The sequence below is a fragment of the Penicillium cataractarum genome, assembly GCF_028827025.1.
Source record: "Penicillium cataractarum strain IBT 29864 chromosome Unknown utg000002l, whole genome shotgun sequence".
Lineage (NCBI taxonomy): Eukaryota > Fungi > Ascomycota > Eurotiomycetes > Eurotiales > Aspergillaceae > Penicillium > Penicillium cataractarum.
The window spans coordinates 6,323,613-6,342,704 of record NW_026622738.1 but is presented as its reverse complement, the minus strand read 5'-3'; the positions used below and the strand labels follow the sequence as shown (position 1 = coordinate 6,342,704).

Genomic DNA, 19,092 nt, shown 5'->3' with positions numbered 1-19,092 from the left:
AAAGAAGGGAATTTGCGTGGTCATGGAGTCGGGACTCGCGGATGGACATCTATCGCCAGCATGGGTTCTATAGATGTCCGTTGGGGTTAATGCAGCCTAGTTTTAACAATTACTCGATTCAGTCGCTCCTATCCTTAATTATTCATTCCCGGTCGCTTCGTCTAATCATCCGTGTGCCCCTTAGCTGCGCATCAATCGGTGGTGATCAACTTGCAGCCTGGTGGGTCTGCGGGCGCTAAGCAACGACGCCCGACGGCCCGCTAAAGCTATCAATTTCATTTCTTTGACCAGCCCTGTACCCCTGCGCGCGGGGAAATTGACAACGAACAGTGGCTGTCATAATTGCTTTTTCTGCAGCTGGAACTGTTCGCTTTGCTTATGCGGACACGAGTGGCCCAGAAAATGGCGCGTTTGCTGGGCTCTCGAGAAAGTCCAGACTGGCAGTGTGTTTACACCCCGCGCTGGAATTGTTTGCGACTCTTGAGACTGATAAGAAAAGGACAGGACTGAATTGAATCTTCACTCGAATGTTTTCTTCTCATTCTAGACTTGAACTCTCTTTCTAGAGTCAAAGACTTCTTTGACTTCCAGTCTGACTGGGCTCACGGTCCCCCCGTCAGCATTTGGCTTTCCCGACCGTGAAGATGCCAATCACCCCACAGCATCCCCGCCAGAATGTCGGCCCCTTCATCGACAATTTGAATCACCTCTATGGTCTTGAAATTCCCAATCCGAAGATTTCTTCCCCATCAGCTCTGGAAACCCAAACCTCGCTTCGCTGGCGGGCATACAAGGGTATCAAGAGACTGTACTACCAGCGCCGCCCCGGCCTCGATCGCTTGATCCATGGATTCGCCGAATGGGTGGACGGGCAGAGTCAGCCCCGTCCGAGTGCGCACGCGACACGAGCCAGACGCAAACGCAGCGAAGAGCCTACGATTCTGAGCGACCAGGAGAGAAATAAGAGACTGGAGTATTTGCAGAAACTAGTCGAAGATGAGATCTGGGAAGCGGATGGTGGGACGTTGAGGGCGAAACGTGTCTCGGAGAGTTCGACAGATCAATCTGCGCAGTCGGGTTCACCTAAGAAGCGGAGATTATTTGAAGCAGAGGATGATGGAGATGACGAGTTTCACACCGCGCCTAACTCGCCCACGAAAGCAGCCGGGCCTGTCCGATCGCCTGGCCTTGACTTGACGAAACTCGAGTTGGCTATGCAGGATGGAGTGAATGAGTTGGATGGTCTTGAATTCGCCGCTCCTGATGCTCGATTCGAGAGGATGAGACCGCCCTCCAGCTTCGTTGAGAGGTTGACTGCATCCCAGCCTGCTCCCCGCAGGGACCCTATCAAGCGGTATGATGCGGTGCCTACCAGGGAAGAACTCGCCACAAGCTTTATGACAACCACCTCGGTTTCGTCGGTCTTTACATCTCGATTGAATCGGTCTTTTGATACGGATATCACGGAGCCACTTGCGACTCAATCAAGCTACACAGATTCCGTAGTAGGCTGGATGGAGCGAACCATGGACGCGAGCTTCGAAGATCAAACCATGACCGATGTGGAAGAGCAGGACGAAAAGAGCGCGATACGTGATAACCTCGTTGATAATCTTCTTCGGCATGGACCTTTCTCATTCGAGCAAACGCTCAGCGAGAAGATCCCCTTGCGATTCCGGTATGAATTGGAGCGGGTCGGGCGAGCGTGGAATGTTCCTCTTAAGAATATGCTCAAGGGTGATAAAGCTCCGTTTGCGAGCCAGGATTCATTCTGGGAGTGGATTACCCTCAACCATACCCAGCGCTGTGCTCGTCCAGTCCCAGAGCGATCACCATCCAAGGCTTGGGATGCAGCCGTGGACGAGTTCAAGACTGAGAAAGCTTCCGAGGTGGTCATCATGTCCGGCAATCTCGAGTGGTGCTCGGAATCCGAGCCTGGAATTCTCAAATTGAACTTCGGTCCCTTGAAAACGGACAAGACGTGTCGATTTCATCGGAGATTTGGGTCGGATAGGTTCATGACACTTACCCTGCCGGCCCCGGCTCGGCCACCAAAGTATCTCCAGTTCCTCGACCATCCAAGCGTGCTTCGAGAAAGTATCGCTTTCTGGCTTACCCGTCATGACCATAAATGTCTAGGCCGAACTTGGAGGCCATTCTTCGTGGAACAGGGAAAGTCCAAGGGCAAAGATAGAAAGGACCCCCATTTTCGCATCGACTTCTTTGCTGTGGACGGAATGGATTTTATTCACAGCCGTCTCCGAATGAATCCTATTGCACCTCCGCTCCAGAAGAGCGATTCTCATTCTCCAATGAGTGTGGATAATTTGCTTGAGTGGCACATGTCCTCTGCAGCAAACAGTGGTCAGAGCAACTGTAAGCTCTTCCAGCGTATCTCCCTGGGCCTGTCCAAGACATTTGCCTCTGTGACTCTGAGACCGTCTCAAGTGGTCCGTCTGAGAGATGACCCCTCGCGAAAACTTCAAATGAATGACGGTTGTGCACTGATGTCCAGAGGTCTGGCGAATGCCATCTGTGATAAACTTGGCATCACCGGTGCCACTCCGAGTGCATTCCAAGGACGTATTGCCGGAGCTAAGGGACTTTGGATGGTGGATAGACATGCATCCTCCCTTCGCAGTTTCAGCGAGGGCGAGGGCAACGATATCTGGATCCAGATATCCGATACTCAATTGAAGATCCACCCACATCCTCAAGATTGGAGTGAATCGTTTGACCCTGAGCAATTGACATTCGAGGTTGTCAAGTGGTCCAAACCATTGAACCCCGTTGATCTAAACATCCAACTCTTGACTGTTCTCGCACATGGGGGAAATTGCCGAAACTACGTTGCCGAGTTAACAAGAAAGAGCATTCGGGAACCGTTTGAGAAACTGGCGGATGTGCTCGATCGCAACAGCAACGTTGCTTGCCGGGCTTTACTTCAGGATCTACGGCCCTCTGGTGAAAATGTAGCCAACAAAGCCCGACAGCTGGATCAGTGGGTGGCTAATGATGCTGAATTCATCATGCACTTGTGCGAGGCGGGTTTCGCTCCACAGACATTCTACCCTCTGCGCAAACGTCTGCGTTACTTCTTGAGTGATCTTCTTGGTCGGTATACGGAGGACCTTCATATCCAAGTTCCACTTTCGACGTATGCCTTTTGCATCGCTGATCCGTACGAAGTTCTCGAACCGGATGAGGTTCATTTTGGATTCTCCAAGAATTGGAAGGATCCTGATGGCCAGTTTGAAGATAACCTACTAGAGGGTATGGATGTTCTTGTCGGCCGACTTCCCGCTCATGTTCCGTCTGATATCCAGCGACGTCGGGCAGTTTGGAAAAGCGAGCTTCGTCATTTCAAAGATGTTATTGTTTTCCCCACGAAAGGAGATCAACCCCTGGCTGATATGCTTTCCGGTGGTGACTACGATGGCGATACGCCGTGGATCTGCTGGGACCCGAAGATTGTGCAGGGTTTTCGGAATTCCAAGATGCCGACGGAAACCTTCCCGTTTGATCACTTTGGTCTGACGAAGTACTCCATCCCTATGTCCGAGGTACATTCTACCGAGGAATTTCTACAGGGTGCCTTCGAGTTCAATCTTACAGTGTCGAATCTCGGACGATGCACCGTTGAGCATGAGAGAATTGCTTACCATCAATCCCTCGATTGCCCCCAGGCGAAAGAGCTTGCCTGTCTACTCAGTCATCTGGTTGATGGACGGAAAGGCGGCGTTCATCTCTCGGAGCAGGCATGGCATGTATTCCGCAAGAAGATCAGTCCACGTGGACGACCTCCTCCCGCGTACCGAGATTCGGACAAAATGCCAAAGTTGAACAATATCATCGATTACCTCAAGTTCCAAGTTGTCTCAAAGGAGCGATACAAAATCCTGGCTGAACTTGAGAAACGGTTCCCCGAATCACAGTCGTCTGACGAGGTAGACGGCGATTTACTTCGCCCGTGGATCGAGGCTTCAGAAGCAGCCAAGATTGACCAGGAATCCGGCGGCGATCTTACCCTCGTTCTAGACCAAGTCGCCCAATCCATCGAAAGACTACACAGAGACTGGATAACTATGAAAAAGGACGAAATACCCTACAGCATTCGAATCCGGCAAACAACCGAAAGCGCCCGAGCCTTGTCACCCCCAGAAGTAGGATCTCATCCTCTGGCGCATACATGGCGGCAAAGCGCCTACAAATGGCGCTGTCTACTTGCTTCATGTGCCTACCGACGACACAGAAACTCATTCTTCCCGTTCCAGGCCTTCGGTGATACACTGTGCCAATTGAAGGCTTCTACCGTTCCATCTCGAACTATCACTAATGAAGTTGTGGCCTGTTTGCGGGTTAACCAGAAGATGGCATGGCGCCTTGTCGCGGGTGAATTACTTGTGCATAATGCCGAGGTTGAGGATAGTCAGTATGAAGGGGAGGATGCTATTTTGGAGGCGGTTTTGATGAGTCAGGATGCGAAGTACTTTGATGAATTGGATGATGGGATGTCGGTGGAGTGAGGGATTGGAGATTACTTGTCTCTTTGGTTTTTGGTTTGTTGGTTAATGATACCCTTGTATTGTTTTGATTTAGTTGGGCCTGTGAGAAGGGACAGTGGCATATGAAGATGTGTAGCTAGAAACACATGTACAATCCAAGATGCAGGTGCACATGTGAAGAACACATTAAATATTCCGAGTTCGTTACCACCTCCCTCATTTAGAAATTTTACACATCTCAGCTCTAGCTATTGATCGGCGCGGGATAACTGATCGACACAGTCGTGGCGAGTATCGCATGTGCTAGAAGTGAACGGGGCACAATTCACAAATACACAAATAGTGGTGGAACCGTAATACGACAATAATCATCCACCAATAAGGGTAAGAGAAACAGAGCTAACTATACGTCGAGAAAGACTAAGGTCGTCCTTTTGGCTATATCCACTAGCTTAACAGACTAAAGTCACTAACGTCCTTACTCCATTCTCCAACCGTTTCCAACATCACCTGTTATTCAATTTTCAAACCCTTTCCTGCTCATCTCTAACGGTCTTCCCTCTTGAAAATTTCCATTCATCTTCTCCGTAGAAGACGAATCCGTACAAGCTCTTCTGTTATGTCCCCGGTTTGGAAAGACACATTCAGAGCCCTCGACTAATATTGGAAGAGCAGGCGGCCTATGTACCGCGTGGTATTGTTTCAAGATTATGGATGTCAACTAAATATCTTTCCAATACAGGGTCATTGCTCTGAAGCAAACCGGCTATCTTTTAATAGTTCCTGGGCAGAAGGCCGATCTCTCGGGTCAAGTTTCATGACCTTAAGTACAAACTGCTTATCTTCATTACATATCTCTCGTGAGGTCGTGAGATGAAAAGGCCTCATAGTGCTCGAAGGGTATTTTTGCATGACCCAAATCAGAACGGCCCGTCGGTCTTGGCTTGCTATTTCATCGTATGAAGCGGGGAACGGTCCGAAACACTGATGATGTTTCATCAGGATCTTCAGATCATAATCTTCGTGATCCATAGGGACGTCAGGTTTAAAAATGTGGAAGCCCTCCCCATAGAGTAGGCTTGTGAGCTATATACCGGTTAGGTCAAGGTAGGCAGAAGAAGCTTGCTCGGTGGCTTACCATTGCGCCGAAAGACCATATATCAGTGGCTATATCCCATCTCATCTGTAAATGAGCCTCTGGGCTTCTGAAAATCGGAGTCCCGATGGAGTCTCCATCACGAGCGTGAGCAGAATCTAAGTACACCGTGCTTTCGAAGTCTGCTAATTAGACCTCCTTAAACCTAGAATCACCTATTCCGTAGTTTACCAACACATTACTTAGCTTGATGTCTGTATATTAATAAGTCAGTGATAGTTATTTAACATGTTAATTACTAAAAGTTTACCCGTATGAACAAATCCTTCTTGGTGAAGAACAGATAACGCCTCTAATACACGTCGAGCGACGTACTTTACCTCTGCACGGGCGAGACGCTTGATGTTAGATGCCTGTAAGATATCATCGTCTAGATATTTTAAGACAATCGCTGGCGGAGAAGCAGGGTCCTGGATTTCGTCTAGTAGGGGCCGTAAAAGCGGAGTTTTGCGCTGAAAGCGTAGCAGAACGTCTCTTTCGTTATGAATACGAAAATGGTTGGCACTTTTGACGATGACGCTGTGATTTTTTTGGTTCCTGTGTGCTCTAGCAGTTAAAAGGTTATCCTCGAATAGACTACTAAGAGAACATACGTAGCAAGCCAGACACTCTCGTGAAGTCGCTTAGTGAGGGTGTATTGGCCCGTTCGTCCCCTGATTATCTGCCTCAGCTTCATCATTACAACTTCATGGCAACCATTAGGGCTGTTCCCGGAGTACAAAGGAACAGAATGGGCTAATTAAAGGAAAAGGGGGAGGGGGAGGGCGCGCGAGGTAGAGTGGTGAAGGAGTATTGTTGCAGAGCGTAGAAGCTTATTACGTGCTGAATTGGTGGTGGTGGTGGTGGAATTAGGCGGCGAGGCACACATCCATACAATTTAAAATTACTATACGCTTCTAGTACAAGGGGTCCCAAAGGGGTTCCTCCTGGTTTATGAGATAATCTCTGTGGTAATCGATTGGTTGCGAATTGAATTACGATTCTAGTGTTCTGGCCCCTAGTCTATCGAATAATCTCTCTTATTTCTCGACCCTTACCCACTAGTCGGGGTAGGTGTGGGGGCAGATGTGGTTGGAAATGCTTCTTACCTATCGATAAAACTAGTGTAATCTCTATGCGATATAAAAGACACAGGGGTTCAAAGGCTGAGCAGGCGATTACCAGGGATACCCACCCATTCTTGACAGTAGGCTTAGGCTACACTAGACACTTCAGTACTAAAAGCCTGCCAAATCGCAAGGGGATCAGTCTGTCGAGGCAAACACCCCCACTTCACATGTCCATGCCGATCGGGGGCTGTCGAAGCTAGCGCGCTCTTTGGGCAATGGATTGATTACTTTTGCGGTCTCACCCCAACGTGTGGCGCGCTCGGCGCCTATGAGATAGCTTTATTATGTTGAGATACCGACGGGTTTACGAATGCGAACCCGGTTGGTGGTTTCTCGCTGGGCTCCCCCTAGCGTGGTGGTCGAGCATACTTGATCAAGTACGGAGTGACTACAGTACGGAGTATATCGATCCAGTGGTACTTAGAAAGCAAGTCAGTATCGAGTCGAATCTACCTTAAATAGGGAGGTAGATAATTCTCGGGAAGGGACTGCGGCAAATGGTTCCTCTACTCTCGTGAAAAGGTCGGATATCCCATCTATTCGCTGGCATGTGATACAACGGGGCAGACTCGCCCGGGTAAAGGACGTGCTCGTTTAGCCGTCGTGGGGGATGTTCAGATGCGATCTTCCTCGTTATTTCTTCTCCACGGGAAACTGATCTTCAAATCAAACATAATGTTATGAAGTATAGCCAGGTACGGGGTATCAGGAGGGGAAATCATGCATAAGACCAAGACTAGCGATAGTCTGTTCCAGTATAGTATGGAGTATGCAGTGCGGCGACGTCCGGCATACTCGGACAAGTAGGGATAGGCGGGGGGAAGAACGAGACAGTGGCACTAGCAGTCACAAACCACCGAAAACACCGAATCAACAGACTGGATCGAATGAAAAGCGTCGATTCGGCCTGGGATGAAGTCGGTTTTTTTTTGTTGGGACGACATGTGAAGGTGCCACTGCCACGCTTACCTAAGCCTTACGACGGTGGTTTTCACGTGCAAAGCGCATCGCAGGATTGGGCAGTTTCACGGAGTCCTTTGGCTCTTTGGTAGTCTCTGGTTAGACTCCAACTCCCCGGAAAAAGTCCCGCCATGCAGGCCGATAAACCTTCTGGTCCCATCGCCACTGTCCCAGACTCACCGGCTTCCTCGAATCCGAATAAACCGCCCGCTTCTTCTTCTTATCTGGCAACCACCATCGGAGGCACGACTGCTCCTCCACCTCTACATCCTCCACACCTACCAGCCCTACATAATGCCCATCCCGCCGTGATGGATCTCGATACGACTACCACGGACGATCGTTCTCGTCGTGCTACCAGCGTGATCTCTATGGATGACCTCGAGGCTGCTCAAGCCCTCGAAGGTCTTCGCTCTGGTATGTTCACAATCACCGTCTATCTCCAGCTTCTGCGACTCGGCATGGAAAAATCAGCCGTCGAGCTGCGACCTCGTTGCCGTCGTCACTACAGGCGCCAGAATAACCTCGGCGCTAGACAAGACATCTCGGCTAATCCTTCATCCTTCTAGATTTTGGTCAATCCCCACGAGTATCGCGACAGACACTGCCAGCAGCAACGCCAGACCCACCACAGCCAGAGCCGCTCTTGTCGCTACTCACTTCTTCTCACCCGCTAATTTCCTCCGCTATCAACGGCTCCGTTTCCGCTTACACCACCTCGAAATCGTACTCGGCCCGTTTCAAGTCTGGAGCTGAGTTCATCGAGCGCAACATTGGTTCGCCAGTCGCAAATACAGTTGGAACGGTCGGTCGCAAGACGGGTGTTGAGAGTGGTCTGCGCTGGGCATTGCAACGGCGAGAATCCGGGTCGGAGGCCAAGCCCTCCAGCAAGCGCCGCAAGGTGAGCGGTGAGGCTGGGTCGCAAAAAGTGGACGAGGAAAAGGGACAGGAGAACGAGATGACGCCGGCACGTACTCGTAGTTCGTCGGATCTATCTATGGCGGAAACCCTGCCGCCATATGATGAGATGCGATCACCCCGCTACGAGGAGAAACCCGGCAGACAGACACCGCCAACATGGCAAAGTCGACTAGTTATCTCAACGTCGGGATTGGGAGTCGCAATGAGCGAGGAGTCGTTGCGCAGCTTGCAGTATTGTCTAACTTGGCTTCGCTGGGCGAATGGACGTCTTGGGCGAGCCATTGTCGCACTCCAGAATGCTATGACGGAATGGGAGAACCACAAGCAGCAATCGCAGACTGATCTCGAAAGTGGGGACCGTTCTGAGAGCGCTTCTCTCTTGACCCAACGCATTCAAGCTGTCAAGGCAGATGTCCTCTCCACGTTGAAGCAAGTGGTCGACGTCGTGTCCAAGTACGCTGGGGGTGCTCTGCCAGAGAATGCTCGACACCTGGTCCGACGACACCTCACATCTCTTCCCCACCGATTCCAGATGGCAAGCACATCTCAACCACCTCCCGACTCACCTGCTGCCTCCTCCGATGCAACCGTCGGTGCTCACCGCATCTTGGTTCTCGCTAATGAAGGCCTCGACATCTTGGGCCAGGTCAGCGGTGTGGTCAACGATACCCTCGTCAGTGCTGAGCACTGGTGTGAGCGCCTGGGACGCAAGCGCCCCGAAAACAAAGCCGCACCGGATGCGGAGAAACAAAACAATATGCCTTCCCCGCCAGACGCCCAGATGTACGGTGCGGATGTCAAGCAGCCCATTGTCACCCAGTCAGCGCCCCAGGAGGATGTGCAGATGACTGGAACGGAGAAGACGTGATCTGGATTTGAGATCGAAGGGGTTGAACTTCCTCATACTTTCATTGATTTTTCTCCCATTGCTTCTTTCCCTGCCTGTTTTCTTTTCTTGGCCTTACGGTTTCTTTGATGTTTCTTATGATTGATATCCCTTACCTGTTCCTTACCACTCTTTCCTTTTAGCCTTTCGGAGACTCGACACTTGATATAACGCAGTCTCTTTTCTCTCCTTATACCTCTCTATATCTCCATGTTTCTATATATGTGTATCTGGTATCTGGTCTATTTTGCAATTTAGCTGGATTGCGAGGTGCTTGGAGTGATTTGAATTATTCAATCGACTCCCTGTCTGGGTTGAATCCATAATGATAGATTCCGCCTTCCAAAAGTGACTCTGAAGCTTCAAAGTATGGATTATGACATAGTATGAACCAATATTGCGCAGTTGGGGCCCCGGATTGCCACTTCATGAATCAGTTATGTACGGTAGGTACGCAGTTTTCGGAAAGGATAGTCATGAGACCCGGGTGAACACTCCGATGCTAGGTAATAGCATGCAAGGTGATAAATTGATAAAGACGGTCCGTGTTGCTGATACAGATGGTGGCTGGCTTGGTAGGTATCACCCTAGTGGCGGCAAGATTAGGTGCTCTAGCAGACACTAATGACGAGTCATTCCGCTGGCTTGTACGAGTAATAGGCGAGTTTTAATCTACTTGTTAGACTGGTATCAACGAGCGAGTCTGGTTATTGCTAAGATTCACAGTTGCACTGGGTGGCTGTGTTCGATCTCTTGAGCTACAAGTAATGGATGTTTTTCGGTATCTCTCCACCGAATCTCCCCTCTCTATTTCGTCTCCAAACTGGTATAGTCAATTACATGCAATTCCATCACAGACTATCCGAACGTTCCCGAAGCTTCTACCTTCGCTTCTTCCCATAAACAGACCATGCCTTGTTTGAAAGTATTACTAGTGCTTTCGAAAATAGTCATCGATCCTCCCTGGGCTTTAGTCAAAATAACCTCCAGCTGAAGTAGACAGGTGGCACTCTTGATGTGCTTTCATGTTTCTGACTATGCTGTGAGGAAGTACAGCGGATTTAAGAACTACCTGAAAATGGAAAACACGATATGGATTAACAATCAAAACTCGTTTAAGTTGGCACCAGGAGCGGCATGGAATCCTTGGTGCTGCACATCTGGATATGGCTGAGAGCTGTATCTCTGAGTCACGCTAAGTCTTGAAAATATGACTTTCTCATAAACGCGAGTCTGATATAATCCCTAGCAGTCTTGGCCATGCAATCAATGAAACCAAGAAAAAGGGCAATGGAAGCCTAGTATAGAACACAAGGCAAATCCCTAATTTACGTGGATTGTAAATAAAAAGTCCGAAGGAAAGTTATAATGATGAGACGAATGCCGACCCTGCTGCAGTTTCATGTAGAACAGATTCCAATTATCGGTGCATCTTGTGACACTATCTTACTAACTTTGTTCTTAGCCTACTTACGGGCAATTATAGTCCAAGACTCAAATTGAATACCCCCATATTGCTCAACTTCCCTCTGGATAGCCTCATTAATAGCCGCGGGCCATCTTCCCCTCTCTTCCTCTGTCCAGTCTTTTGTCGCCATCTTGGAGACATCTGCTAACATGAACTGTCTCATTCCTTCAAGGTCCTCATCTTTCCTTACGGTCCCATCTTGATTAACATGCATCGTTGTCTCGCTGAAGCCAGCCTTGATAACAAGCTCTGCCAATACACGCGGGTTCATAAACTGAGACCCGGCGATTGGTATCGGCGGTAGATCAGGGCGAACTAGACTCTGCGCGACGTGAACCGTAGAGCCGAATCCAAATCGCTTCCAAGTCAGTAGCACTGCAACCCCGTCAGGTTGGAGAGTGCGATGAATCTCACGAAGTGCTTGGAGCGCATCCGGGAAAAGAAAGACCGAGAAGTTGACAATAGAGTGTGTGAATTTGGCGTCGGGGATGCTGCTCAGATCTTGAGAATCCGCTTCGACTGCCGTGATTTTGGAACCAATGTTTCTGAAGGTCTCATTCGCCGCGGCAATCATTGCCGAGTTGTTGTCGGTAATCAAGACTTCTGGGATGTCATCCGAAGAGGTGGGGGCGAGATTATCAAGGATCACTGAAGTGGCAGTACCGACACCACCCGCATTGTCATGGATCACTGAAGACGATGTTATAGCTGGTGCAATTCGCCCTACAATCGCGGCGAACAGGGCACGAGTTGAGTTGCCAGTTTGACGGCCATAGTTTTGGGCGAGTGAGGTAAAAAATTGTGCAGGTGGGATTGTGTGGGCAGCAGCCATCTCGTAGTTATCAACTATCACTAGATGAAATTGAAAAATAATTGGAGGACACAAGTCTTTTAATTAACCACAATAATGTAAATTAGGGTAGAAGGATGAAAAAGAAGAGGGGGAAGACATTATCAGCGGAGGGGACCCCTCTAATATACGGGTTCTTGGTCGCCTTATGCTTACGCCAAAACATAAGCCAATGTCGCTCCAGTAAAGGTCGAGTTCTGTAGCTACTGAATTCCAAACTCCAATGATCTGACAGGAGAAAGGCAGACGGAAATAAAGGAAGCAGAATATCTTGGTACGATCGAGAGAACATGGGTCTGGACGCGCTGAATAGCTTGCTAGCAGTACGTGAGTATAGACCCGAGACCGACCTCACCTGCAGCATATAACCCATATTGTCAGAATTACCAGCTTGCTTTTGCATAGCTGCTTTAGAGTCATCAAATGCTTCTTCAGGATTTCCAGCGACAGAATGGCTCGGCAGCAAATTGACGCTGTGTTAAAGAGACAGAGTCTTGTGGGCGACTTGTCGCCCACGCCAGGTGTTTCCACTACGCTAGTAACTTCACTGGATCTTTAGACCCATTTTTGAAATCCATAAAGGTAGCCCGAGATTTGGTTCATTCCCCTAAAATCTGCCAAATAGTCTACACTTTGATGCGTTGAACTATGTCTCGGTAGAATAGATCGGGCGGGATCGGCATAACTTTTGAATCCTTGATATCCACGCAAAAGTCAGCCAAATTTCCATCTTACATAATGGCTAATTTGTCCGGAAAAGCGACATTTACACGGTCGTCGAAGGTAGCCATTTTCAGCGACCGGTCTACCATGTTCTTGCATCAGAGTGTAATGTTCGTTCTGTTGTTAAGGCGGGCTAAGAAGAAAGTGGGGTATCGGGGAGAGTTAAACCAATAGGAATGCCTGGAAGCTCGCCATTTCTCAGCGACTAACTGCACGCTCCCTCCGATTGGATGAATCAACAATGTTGATGGACAAGTCGTTGCAATAACAATAAGCGGGAATATATGCGTTTTTCTCTTAGAAAATACGATTCCAATGTGGAACACAGGCCTCAGATGCCCGTGTGCCCTCGCAACATTCGTTGGATGACTAATAACAGTCATTGCACGGCGTGACGGATACTATCGGGCCTATACTCCGAGTACATAACTTCCTCTGCCACCCTCACTTGTTCAATTTTGTCATTACGATTGTGCAAGTCCGACACCCACGATATGCTGACTATGTCGCGTAACATTCTCCTTACTGGCGGTTCTGGCTATCTAGGTGGAACCCTCTTAGCCCGATGGAAAGAGGCCAGACTTCACGAATGTGGAAAGCTTTTCAGTCTCGTTCGAACAGATGATCAAGCTGAGGCAACTCGGAAACTCTACAATGCGGAGCCCCTGAAAATTGATCTAGAGGATGATAACGCTGTTAAAGATGCCATTGTGTCTAATAACATCACAATTGTGCTCTATCTGATCGATGCCTACTATCTGAAACACCAAATTCCCTTTATCAAAGCTCTCGCCGAGGCTAAGAAGCGAACTGGCCAGGAAACCCATTTTATTTATGTTTGTATTCCACATTCTAGCGAGTGGTTTCTTATTAGATTTCTCACAATATCGCTGCAGACCACCGGCACCAAACAATTCTCAAGTCTTTCTGGTTCTCCTACCGACCGAGACTTGTTGGATAACGACCCACAACTTTTTGACATCCACAAAGCACAAAAGGCACCATACCCCGAGTTACAAACGGTATGTAGCATAGAAGGGCATCTAGTCGTGAATACTCATGGTGAAATTATAGGCTACCAATACCAACGTCGCAGTGGTAGAGGCGGGTCTCGAGTTTGGAGTAAAGATTTATGCTTTCTCTCCTTGCATCGTTTGTAAGTCTTCCGGGCGTTTAATAAAAGCCGATCTAATGAGCATTAGATGGAAAGGGTGAAGGATTCGGTAACAAGATCTCTATCCAAACCGTGGATGTTGTGGTCGCCGCAAAGGCAGCTGGCCAGGTTTATGAATTTGATCAAAAAGGGCAGGCAAGTAGAGATACCCGTCCCGCTTTTTGGTATTGTTATCTAGAGGGTGGCACTAATATTTACTCAGATCTGGCCGGTGTCACACGTACTCGACACTGTGTCCCTGTATTTTGCCCTACTCGATGCTATCCTGACGAACAAGAATCCCGGCCACGGCAAAAATGGATTCTATCTGGCATCGTCTGGCAAGGTTTCCTGGGATGATATCTATGCCGGTATTGCAAAAGCTCTAGCCCGCCGTGGTGTTATCGCCGACGAGCGGGTTGAGTTGATGAACGATGCGGCCCTCGAGAAGATTGCTAAGGCTCAAAACGTTTCTCCGTCATCAGTAATCGTTAAGATTGGTGGAAGGTGTGCATAGAATCCTCTTCAATGCTATTATCTCATCCATGCTAACACCCATCCTAAAGATCAACTTATACTGCAGAGAATGGGAAATCTTTGGGCTGGAATCCACAGTACCCTCCTGAGCATATACTCGAGAGCCTTGACCAAGAGGTTGAGTTGATTCTCGAGTCACTGGATTCAAAGCATTTGGGTATTCGGTAGATGACATCTTTCGATTGGGTAGAAATCAGAAATGGTGTTATTTTGTGTCATCCGAAAAGAATTTGTCAACTACCCGTTTACTTGTAGTCTTTCGCGGTGTTTAAGTCGTTGAGTAATAGCCGATCCTTGATTCGTCTAGTGGTTATTTATCATTTTAGACAGAAAGGTGAACCTTGCCTCAGTGAGAATTATTACAAGCGTCATGAGCACAACAGTTAGCCACTGCTGGAATTCCTTGTTTAGTAGAGAATTCAGCCCTCTCCATCTGTCGATCGCCATTTCGCTAGTGGTTCTTCGTGCCCGCCGCAGTCGGTAACATTTGTTCCCACCCGCAGTTCCACCAGGGTCAACTTTGTTTTATGAAGACCGAATAGGTAAAAAAAGAAAAGGAAATTGCAAGACATGCTCAAAGTTCGAATGCAAAAAGAAACTCTCCCTCGGGGAATCGAACCCCGGTCTCCCGCGCTTATCGGTGTTAATGACAAGCGGAAATCATGACCACTAGACCAAGGAAGAAGGACTGATATTTTAGTGATTGAATGAATTTGGCTTATATAGGGAAACAGAAAAGGTCATTGGAACTAAAAAGCCCTCAAATTCTGCAGGGCTGCAATGCCCGAGTTGCCGAACGACAAACAAACTTGGTACATGTTGATAGACTCGGTTGGCAAGCACCCCTAAAAGAAAATCAAAACCGATCACTCGACCACAATGCAAATTTTCCCAATATTCTTCCCAGAAGCGACCGCGTGATAGGCAGCCAAAACTTCATCCCGGGTGAACCCATACTCCTTCTCAATGTGGAACCTCAGTTGCCTTCTTGATGTAAAAGCCACTAAATCCTCCAGCATACACTTGGGACCAACAATAAGGCCACGCAAAACAGCTTCCTTGCCAAGAGCAAGAATCAGTATATCTGCCGTTGACTTAGGGTCGACTTTGGCAAGATAGCCGATGATGCTGATAATACCCCCACGGGCGACTGCAGCCAGACTTTCTTTAATAGTTCCAGCACCGCCAATCTCAATGATATGGTCGACACCTTTGCCTCCAGTAAGCCTCATGGCTTCGGCACCCCAGTCGGGAGTCTTGGAATAGTTGATGCACCAGTCAGGGTTATACTTTTCTTTAACGAATTTCAATTTTTCATCGCTGGAAGAAGTAACAATGGTGGTAGCTCCAGCTGCCTTGGCCAGAACTAGTGCAGTCATGGAGGTACCACCAGTACCTAAATTCGAGATTCAATGAGCGTGAGACATTAGGCGTGGAGTGATGATGTTATTACATACCTTGAACCAGGACCACCTGACCTGGGACCAAGGGCTTGTTTCCATAGAGGGCATTCCAAGATGTAACTCCGGTACACACAAGTGTAGCAAGCTCACTATATGTCTGAGGAGCTTCGGGTGGGACTTTGACGACCGCAGATGCTGGGCGGGTGATATATTGAGCCATCACGCCATCCACACCACCACCAGATTGACCGGCAACGGGATGCGTCGACGGTCCATATAGCCTGGTTTGATCAAAGCATACAACAACTCGGTCGTCTTTCGCAAATCCCGTCACCGAGTCACCCACTTCCACGATGTCACCGGCAGCGTCGGACCCTGGAACGACATTGTCTTTGATCGTAAAGGGATAAGTCGAGGTAGCAATTTGACAATCTCTTGAGTTGAGAGCCACAGCACGAACTTTGATGAGGACTTCGTGGTTGAGAGGTCTTGGAATATCCTCTTGGTAGCAAACAAGGTCCTCGAAGGCGTTTCTGGTGGGAAACCGGTAGACAGTGTGTTGAGGCATAGTGAAAGATCCGAAGGGTTGAATCCAATTGATCTGTAAACGCTATGATCGCCTTGCCCATACGGACTTAAACTGGAATATTTTCTCCTATTTATTTCTGACAATGCTAAAGACATCATTGCTTTGAAATCCTCTACGGGGGTTAGGAGTTCAAATTGCTGCTATTCCATGTCAACTACTCCCGCGATTCCTATTGGCCAGATCCCATACATCTTGTCACTCACCCGCCGATCGTCCTCGTAGAACCAAAGGGAAATTGCCACTTTTTTTGATCACTCCGATGCGTTCAGCCACCAATGAAGAAACGAAAACCTTTATTCGGTAAAGGAAATATTTAATAATCACGAGTCTCTTGCTTCGGATAGTAGACCTTTCGAAACTCACGTCATACGCTCCAGAGGTAATCCTCCCTTTGGACCCACGGGATTTTGATGGAATGAGATCAACCAATCGGAGAATCCGGAGAAATGTGACTTTTCGCACCGACCATCTGATGCCTCGCTTTGAACGTCGGTTTGCCTTTCAACATCGGTAGCCCGGTGTTTTCCCTTCCGTTGCTTCTTACTAGTTCAATTATTCAAGATGCCCGAAAATACATTGCCCACACTTCCACGGTTTGGGATTGCTGCACGTCGGCGCAAGATCTCTAAGGCCTGCGACTTCTGCCGCGAGCACCGTGTTCGCTGTGAAGCCGTCACGCCATGTCCCCAATGTGTGGCCAATGATGTGACCTGCCATCGCTCGCGTCCACCAAACAATACTCAGAGGAGTAGTAGAGTGCGACATAGTGGCAAGGCGGATCGACAGCCCGCAACCAGGCCCCTGGAAAACAATACATCGATCACTGATTCTCATCCCGAGGAAGTTCTAGTGCCAACGCCGTCGCCGTCGGCAAACCTGGCATGGACTTCGCATAAAACAGACTCAATTATGGGATTCATTGCCCGTATCAACGCTTTTTGCTCGAGTCTGTCACCAACTTCACCAACCACTATTCCATCTGCCGATGGCCCTCACTTAGACCAGACTTCGCCGTTCCCGCCTAGCATTGTACAGGAAACACACCAGGCAGAATGCGACCTATCACCCGAGCAGAGGAAACAGCTTATGAGAATTTTCCGGACTCGTTTTCACCCACGAATGCCAATAGTTGAACGGCAGGACCTAAATACCTTTGGTAAGGAGGCCGATGGAGTTTTCTCGCCTTTGCAAGATGCCATAATTGCGTACTCTTTGCATTCTATCCATTGCTCTGGACTTCAAACTAGGATTGTGGTCTCGGATGGCCTCAATTTCGCCGAAAAAAATCAACAATTGGAATGCCTTACTTTCAACGTTGCCTCTCGGCCATCAGCCAATTCGCTACATTCGCAAACCCAACAATATCCACGATGCAATGCTACTGCTATCTTACCCTGTATCTCCTGGATGTCGGATACCACCAAGCAGCATATAACATGGTCGGACTAGGTCTTCGCATTGCGCAGTCTCTCAACTATATGGATGCACGAACCGGCGGGTACAGGGAATGTCAGCTGTTTCGGCGCATCTGGTGGACCTTGATTAATCTTGATTTCCGCTGCTCGAGACATGTGGGTAAACCTGTTAGCATTAATATCGACGATTTGATGTGCCTCAGACCTGGTAGAGAGCCGACCGATGTTCATTTCTCAAATGGCTTATTGTTTCACACCGAGTCCATTCGTCTCACAGCCGCTGTACTGGCTATGAATGACTCCATTGATCGCTATTCAGCGTCTCTTCCGAGTGGAGCAACTGAGCCAACACATATTGAATCGCGAGCAAGTAATCTATCATCTTTGCTACATCACATACGAAGATGGTGCGACGAGCTACCTTGGGCGAAAGACTTCGCAAACATGCATTTCGATGTTCCTGACCTACCAACTGATCCCACGGAGGCACTTACGGTCGAAACCCAAGACTCAGAACAGCCTCCAATTATCAACTTACTGAGCACACTATTATTGCTGCAGTATCACAATGTGATGGTCGGCCTCCACCGTGTGTTCATACAATTCCCCAGTAACCCACTCGTTCCAAAATCTACCCCGAAGGCAGACGCCCATGCCGCAACCGCACTTAATCACGCTTTGACGATGATCAAAATTGCGCATCATATCATGACAAGTCAAGATATTCTCCATGGTCTCTCCGAGCTATATCAGTACCTATGGAACGCAGTTATAACGATAATTGGGTTCATGCTCGCGTATCCGTACTGTCACAGATGTCCGCGAGCGAGAGAATACCTCCATCTTGCCCTTGAGATTTTCGACTCGGCTGGGACCGAGAATTTTACGGCAGCAAGAGCCGCTACGCTGACTCGGAACCTGTGCACCAAAGTTGATACTCTAGTTCAAGTTTTGAACTTCACTCAACTCACTCCTAGCACATCCTCATCTTCCGATCCAACCACCCAACCGCGATTCCTCGAGAATCATCAACGTGACACGATGGATTCTACCGCTGAAAGTAACGGCAATACAACGCCTGACTGGAACATAGACTTATTTGGGCCCTGGACTGATGTGATCAATTTAGATGCATGGCCTAGTTACTGTAATGAAGTCAGCGAGGCATTTTTGGACCCAGCGGAATTCTTTGCTCCACACAATCTGTGAAAAAATCAGAAGATTTTACCAAGCTTTTCCATCTTCCAAGATAACGCAGGTTTCAAAATTCAAAATGAATGTACAAATGCTGCCCGTATCTGCAATCATCAGTATGTGCTTTACAATATATATATATTCCATGAATCGACATCATCTACATGCCGTGCTCTACATGCTTTGCTCGCGCTTGTGACGCCTATTCTACAAGAGAGGTATC

At 48.5% G+C, this 19,092-nt stretch overlaps 7 protein-coding genes across 7 annotated transcripts; 5 read left to right on the top strand and 2 right to left on the bottom strand.

Annotated features, from left to right (window-relative positions):
• Positions 1 to 644: 644 nt before the first annotated feature.
• Positions 645 to 4,526, top strand: N7496_004319 (RNA dependent RNA polymerase; the record flags this gene model as incomplete). Its single annotated transcript, XM_056697250.1, has 1 exon — positions 645 to 4,526. One exon carries the CDS (start codon positions 645 to 647, stop codon positions 4,524 to 4,526), a length of 3,882 nt encoding a protein of 1,293 aa, XP_056559462.1.
• Positions 4,527 to 7,861: 3,335 nt separating this feature from the next.
• N7496_004318 (putative clock controled protein (Ccg-8)) lies at positions 7,862 to 9,519 on the top strand (the record flags this gene model as incomplete). Its single annotated transcript, XM_056697249.1, has 2 exons — positions 7,862 to 8,147; positions 8,300 to 9,519. The coding sequence occupies 2 exons, from the start codon at positions 7,862 to 7,864 to the stop codon at positions 9,517 to 9,519; spliced, it is 1,506 nt and encodes a 501-aa protein (XP_056559461.1).
• A 1,484-nt stretch (positions 9,520 to 11,003) lies between these two features.
• On the bottom strand, positions 11,004 to 11,837 carry N7496_004317 (class I SAM-dependent methyltransferase; the record flags this gene model as incomplete). The annotated part of the gene is made up of 1 exon (XM_056697248.1): positions 11,004 to 11,837. The coding sequence occupies one exon, from the start codon at positions 11,835 to 11,837 to the stop codon at positions 11,004 to 11,006; it is 834 nt and encodes a 277-aa protein (XP_056559460.1).
• Positions 11,838 to 13,072: 1,235 nt separating this feature from the next.
• Positions 13,073 to 14,424, top strand: N7496_004316 (NAD(P)-binding protein; the record flags this gene model as incomplete). The annotated part of the gene is made up of 5 exons (XM_056697247.1): positions 13,073 to 13,600; positions 13,653 to 13,734; positions 13,781 to 13,860; positions 13,955 to 14,238; positions 14,298 to 14,424. Coding segments are annotated over 5 exons (1,101 nt in total), but the record flags the coding sequence as incomplete, so codon positions are not given.
• A 710-nt stretch (positions 14,425 to 15,134) lies between these two features.
• Positions 15,135 to 16,239, bottom strand: N7496_004315 (zinc-dependent alcohol dehydrogenase family protein; the record flags this gene model as incomplete). The annotated part of the gene is made up of 2 exons (XM_056697246.1): positions 15,135 to 15,664; positions 15,726 to 16,239. The coding sequence occupies 2 exons, from the start codon at positions 16,237 to 16,239 to the stop codon at positions 15,135 to 15,137; spliced, it is 1,044 nt and encodes a 347-aa protein (XP_056559458.1).
• A 582-nt stretch (positions 16,240 to 16,821) lies between these two features.
• N7496_004314 (Zn(II)2Cys6 transcription factor domain-containing protein) lies at positions 16,822 to 17,709 on the top strand (the record flags this gene model as incomplete). The annotated part of the gene is made up of 1 exon (XM_056697245.1): positions 16,822 to 17,709. One exon carries the CDS (start codon positions 16,822 to 16,824, stop codon positions 17,707 to 17,709), a length of 888 nt encoding a protein of 295 aa, XP_056559457.1.
• On the top strand, positions 17,631 to 18,884 carry N7496_004313 (fungal specific transcription factor domain-containing protein; the record flags this gene model as incomplete). Its single annotated transcript, XM_056697244.1, has 1 exon — positions 17,631 to 18,884. The coding sequence occupies one exon, from the start codon at positions 17,631 to 17,633 to the stop codon at positions 18,882 to 18,884; it is 1,254 nt and encodes a 417-aa protein (XP_056559456.1).
• Between the last annotated feature and the right edge of the window lie 208 nt (positions 18,885 to 19,092).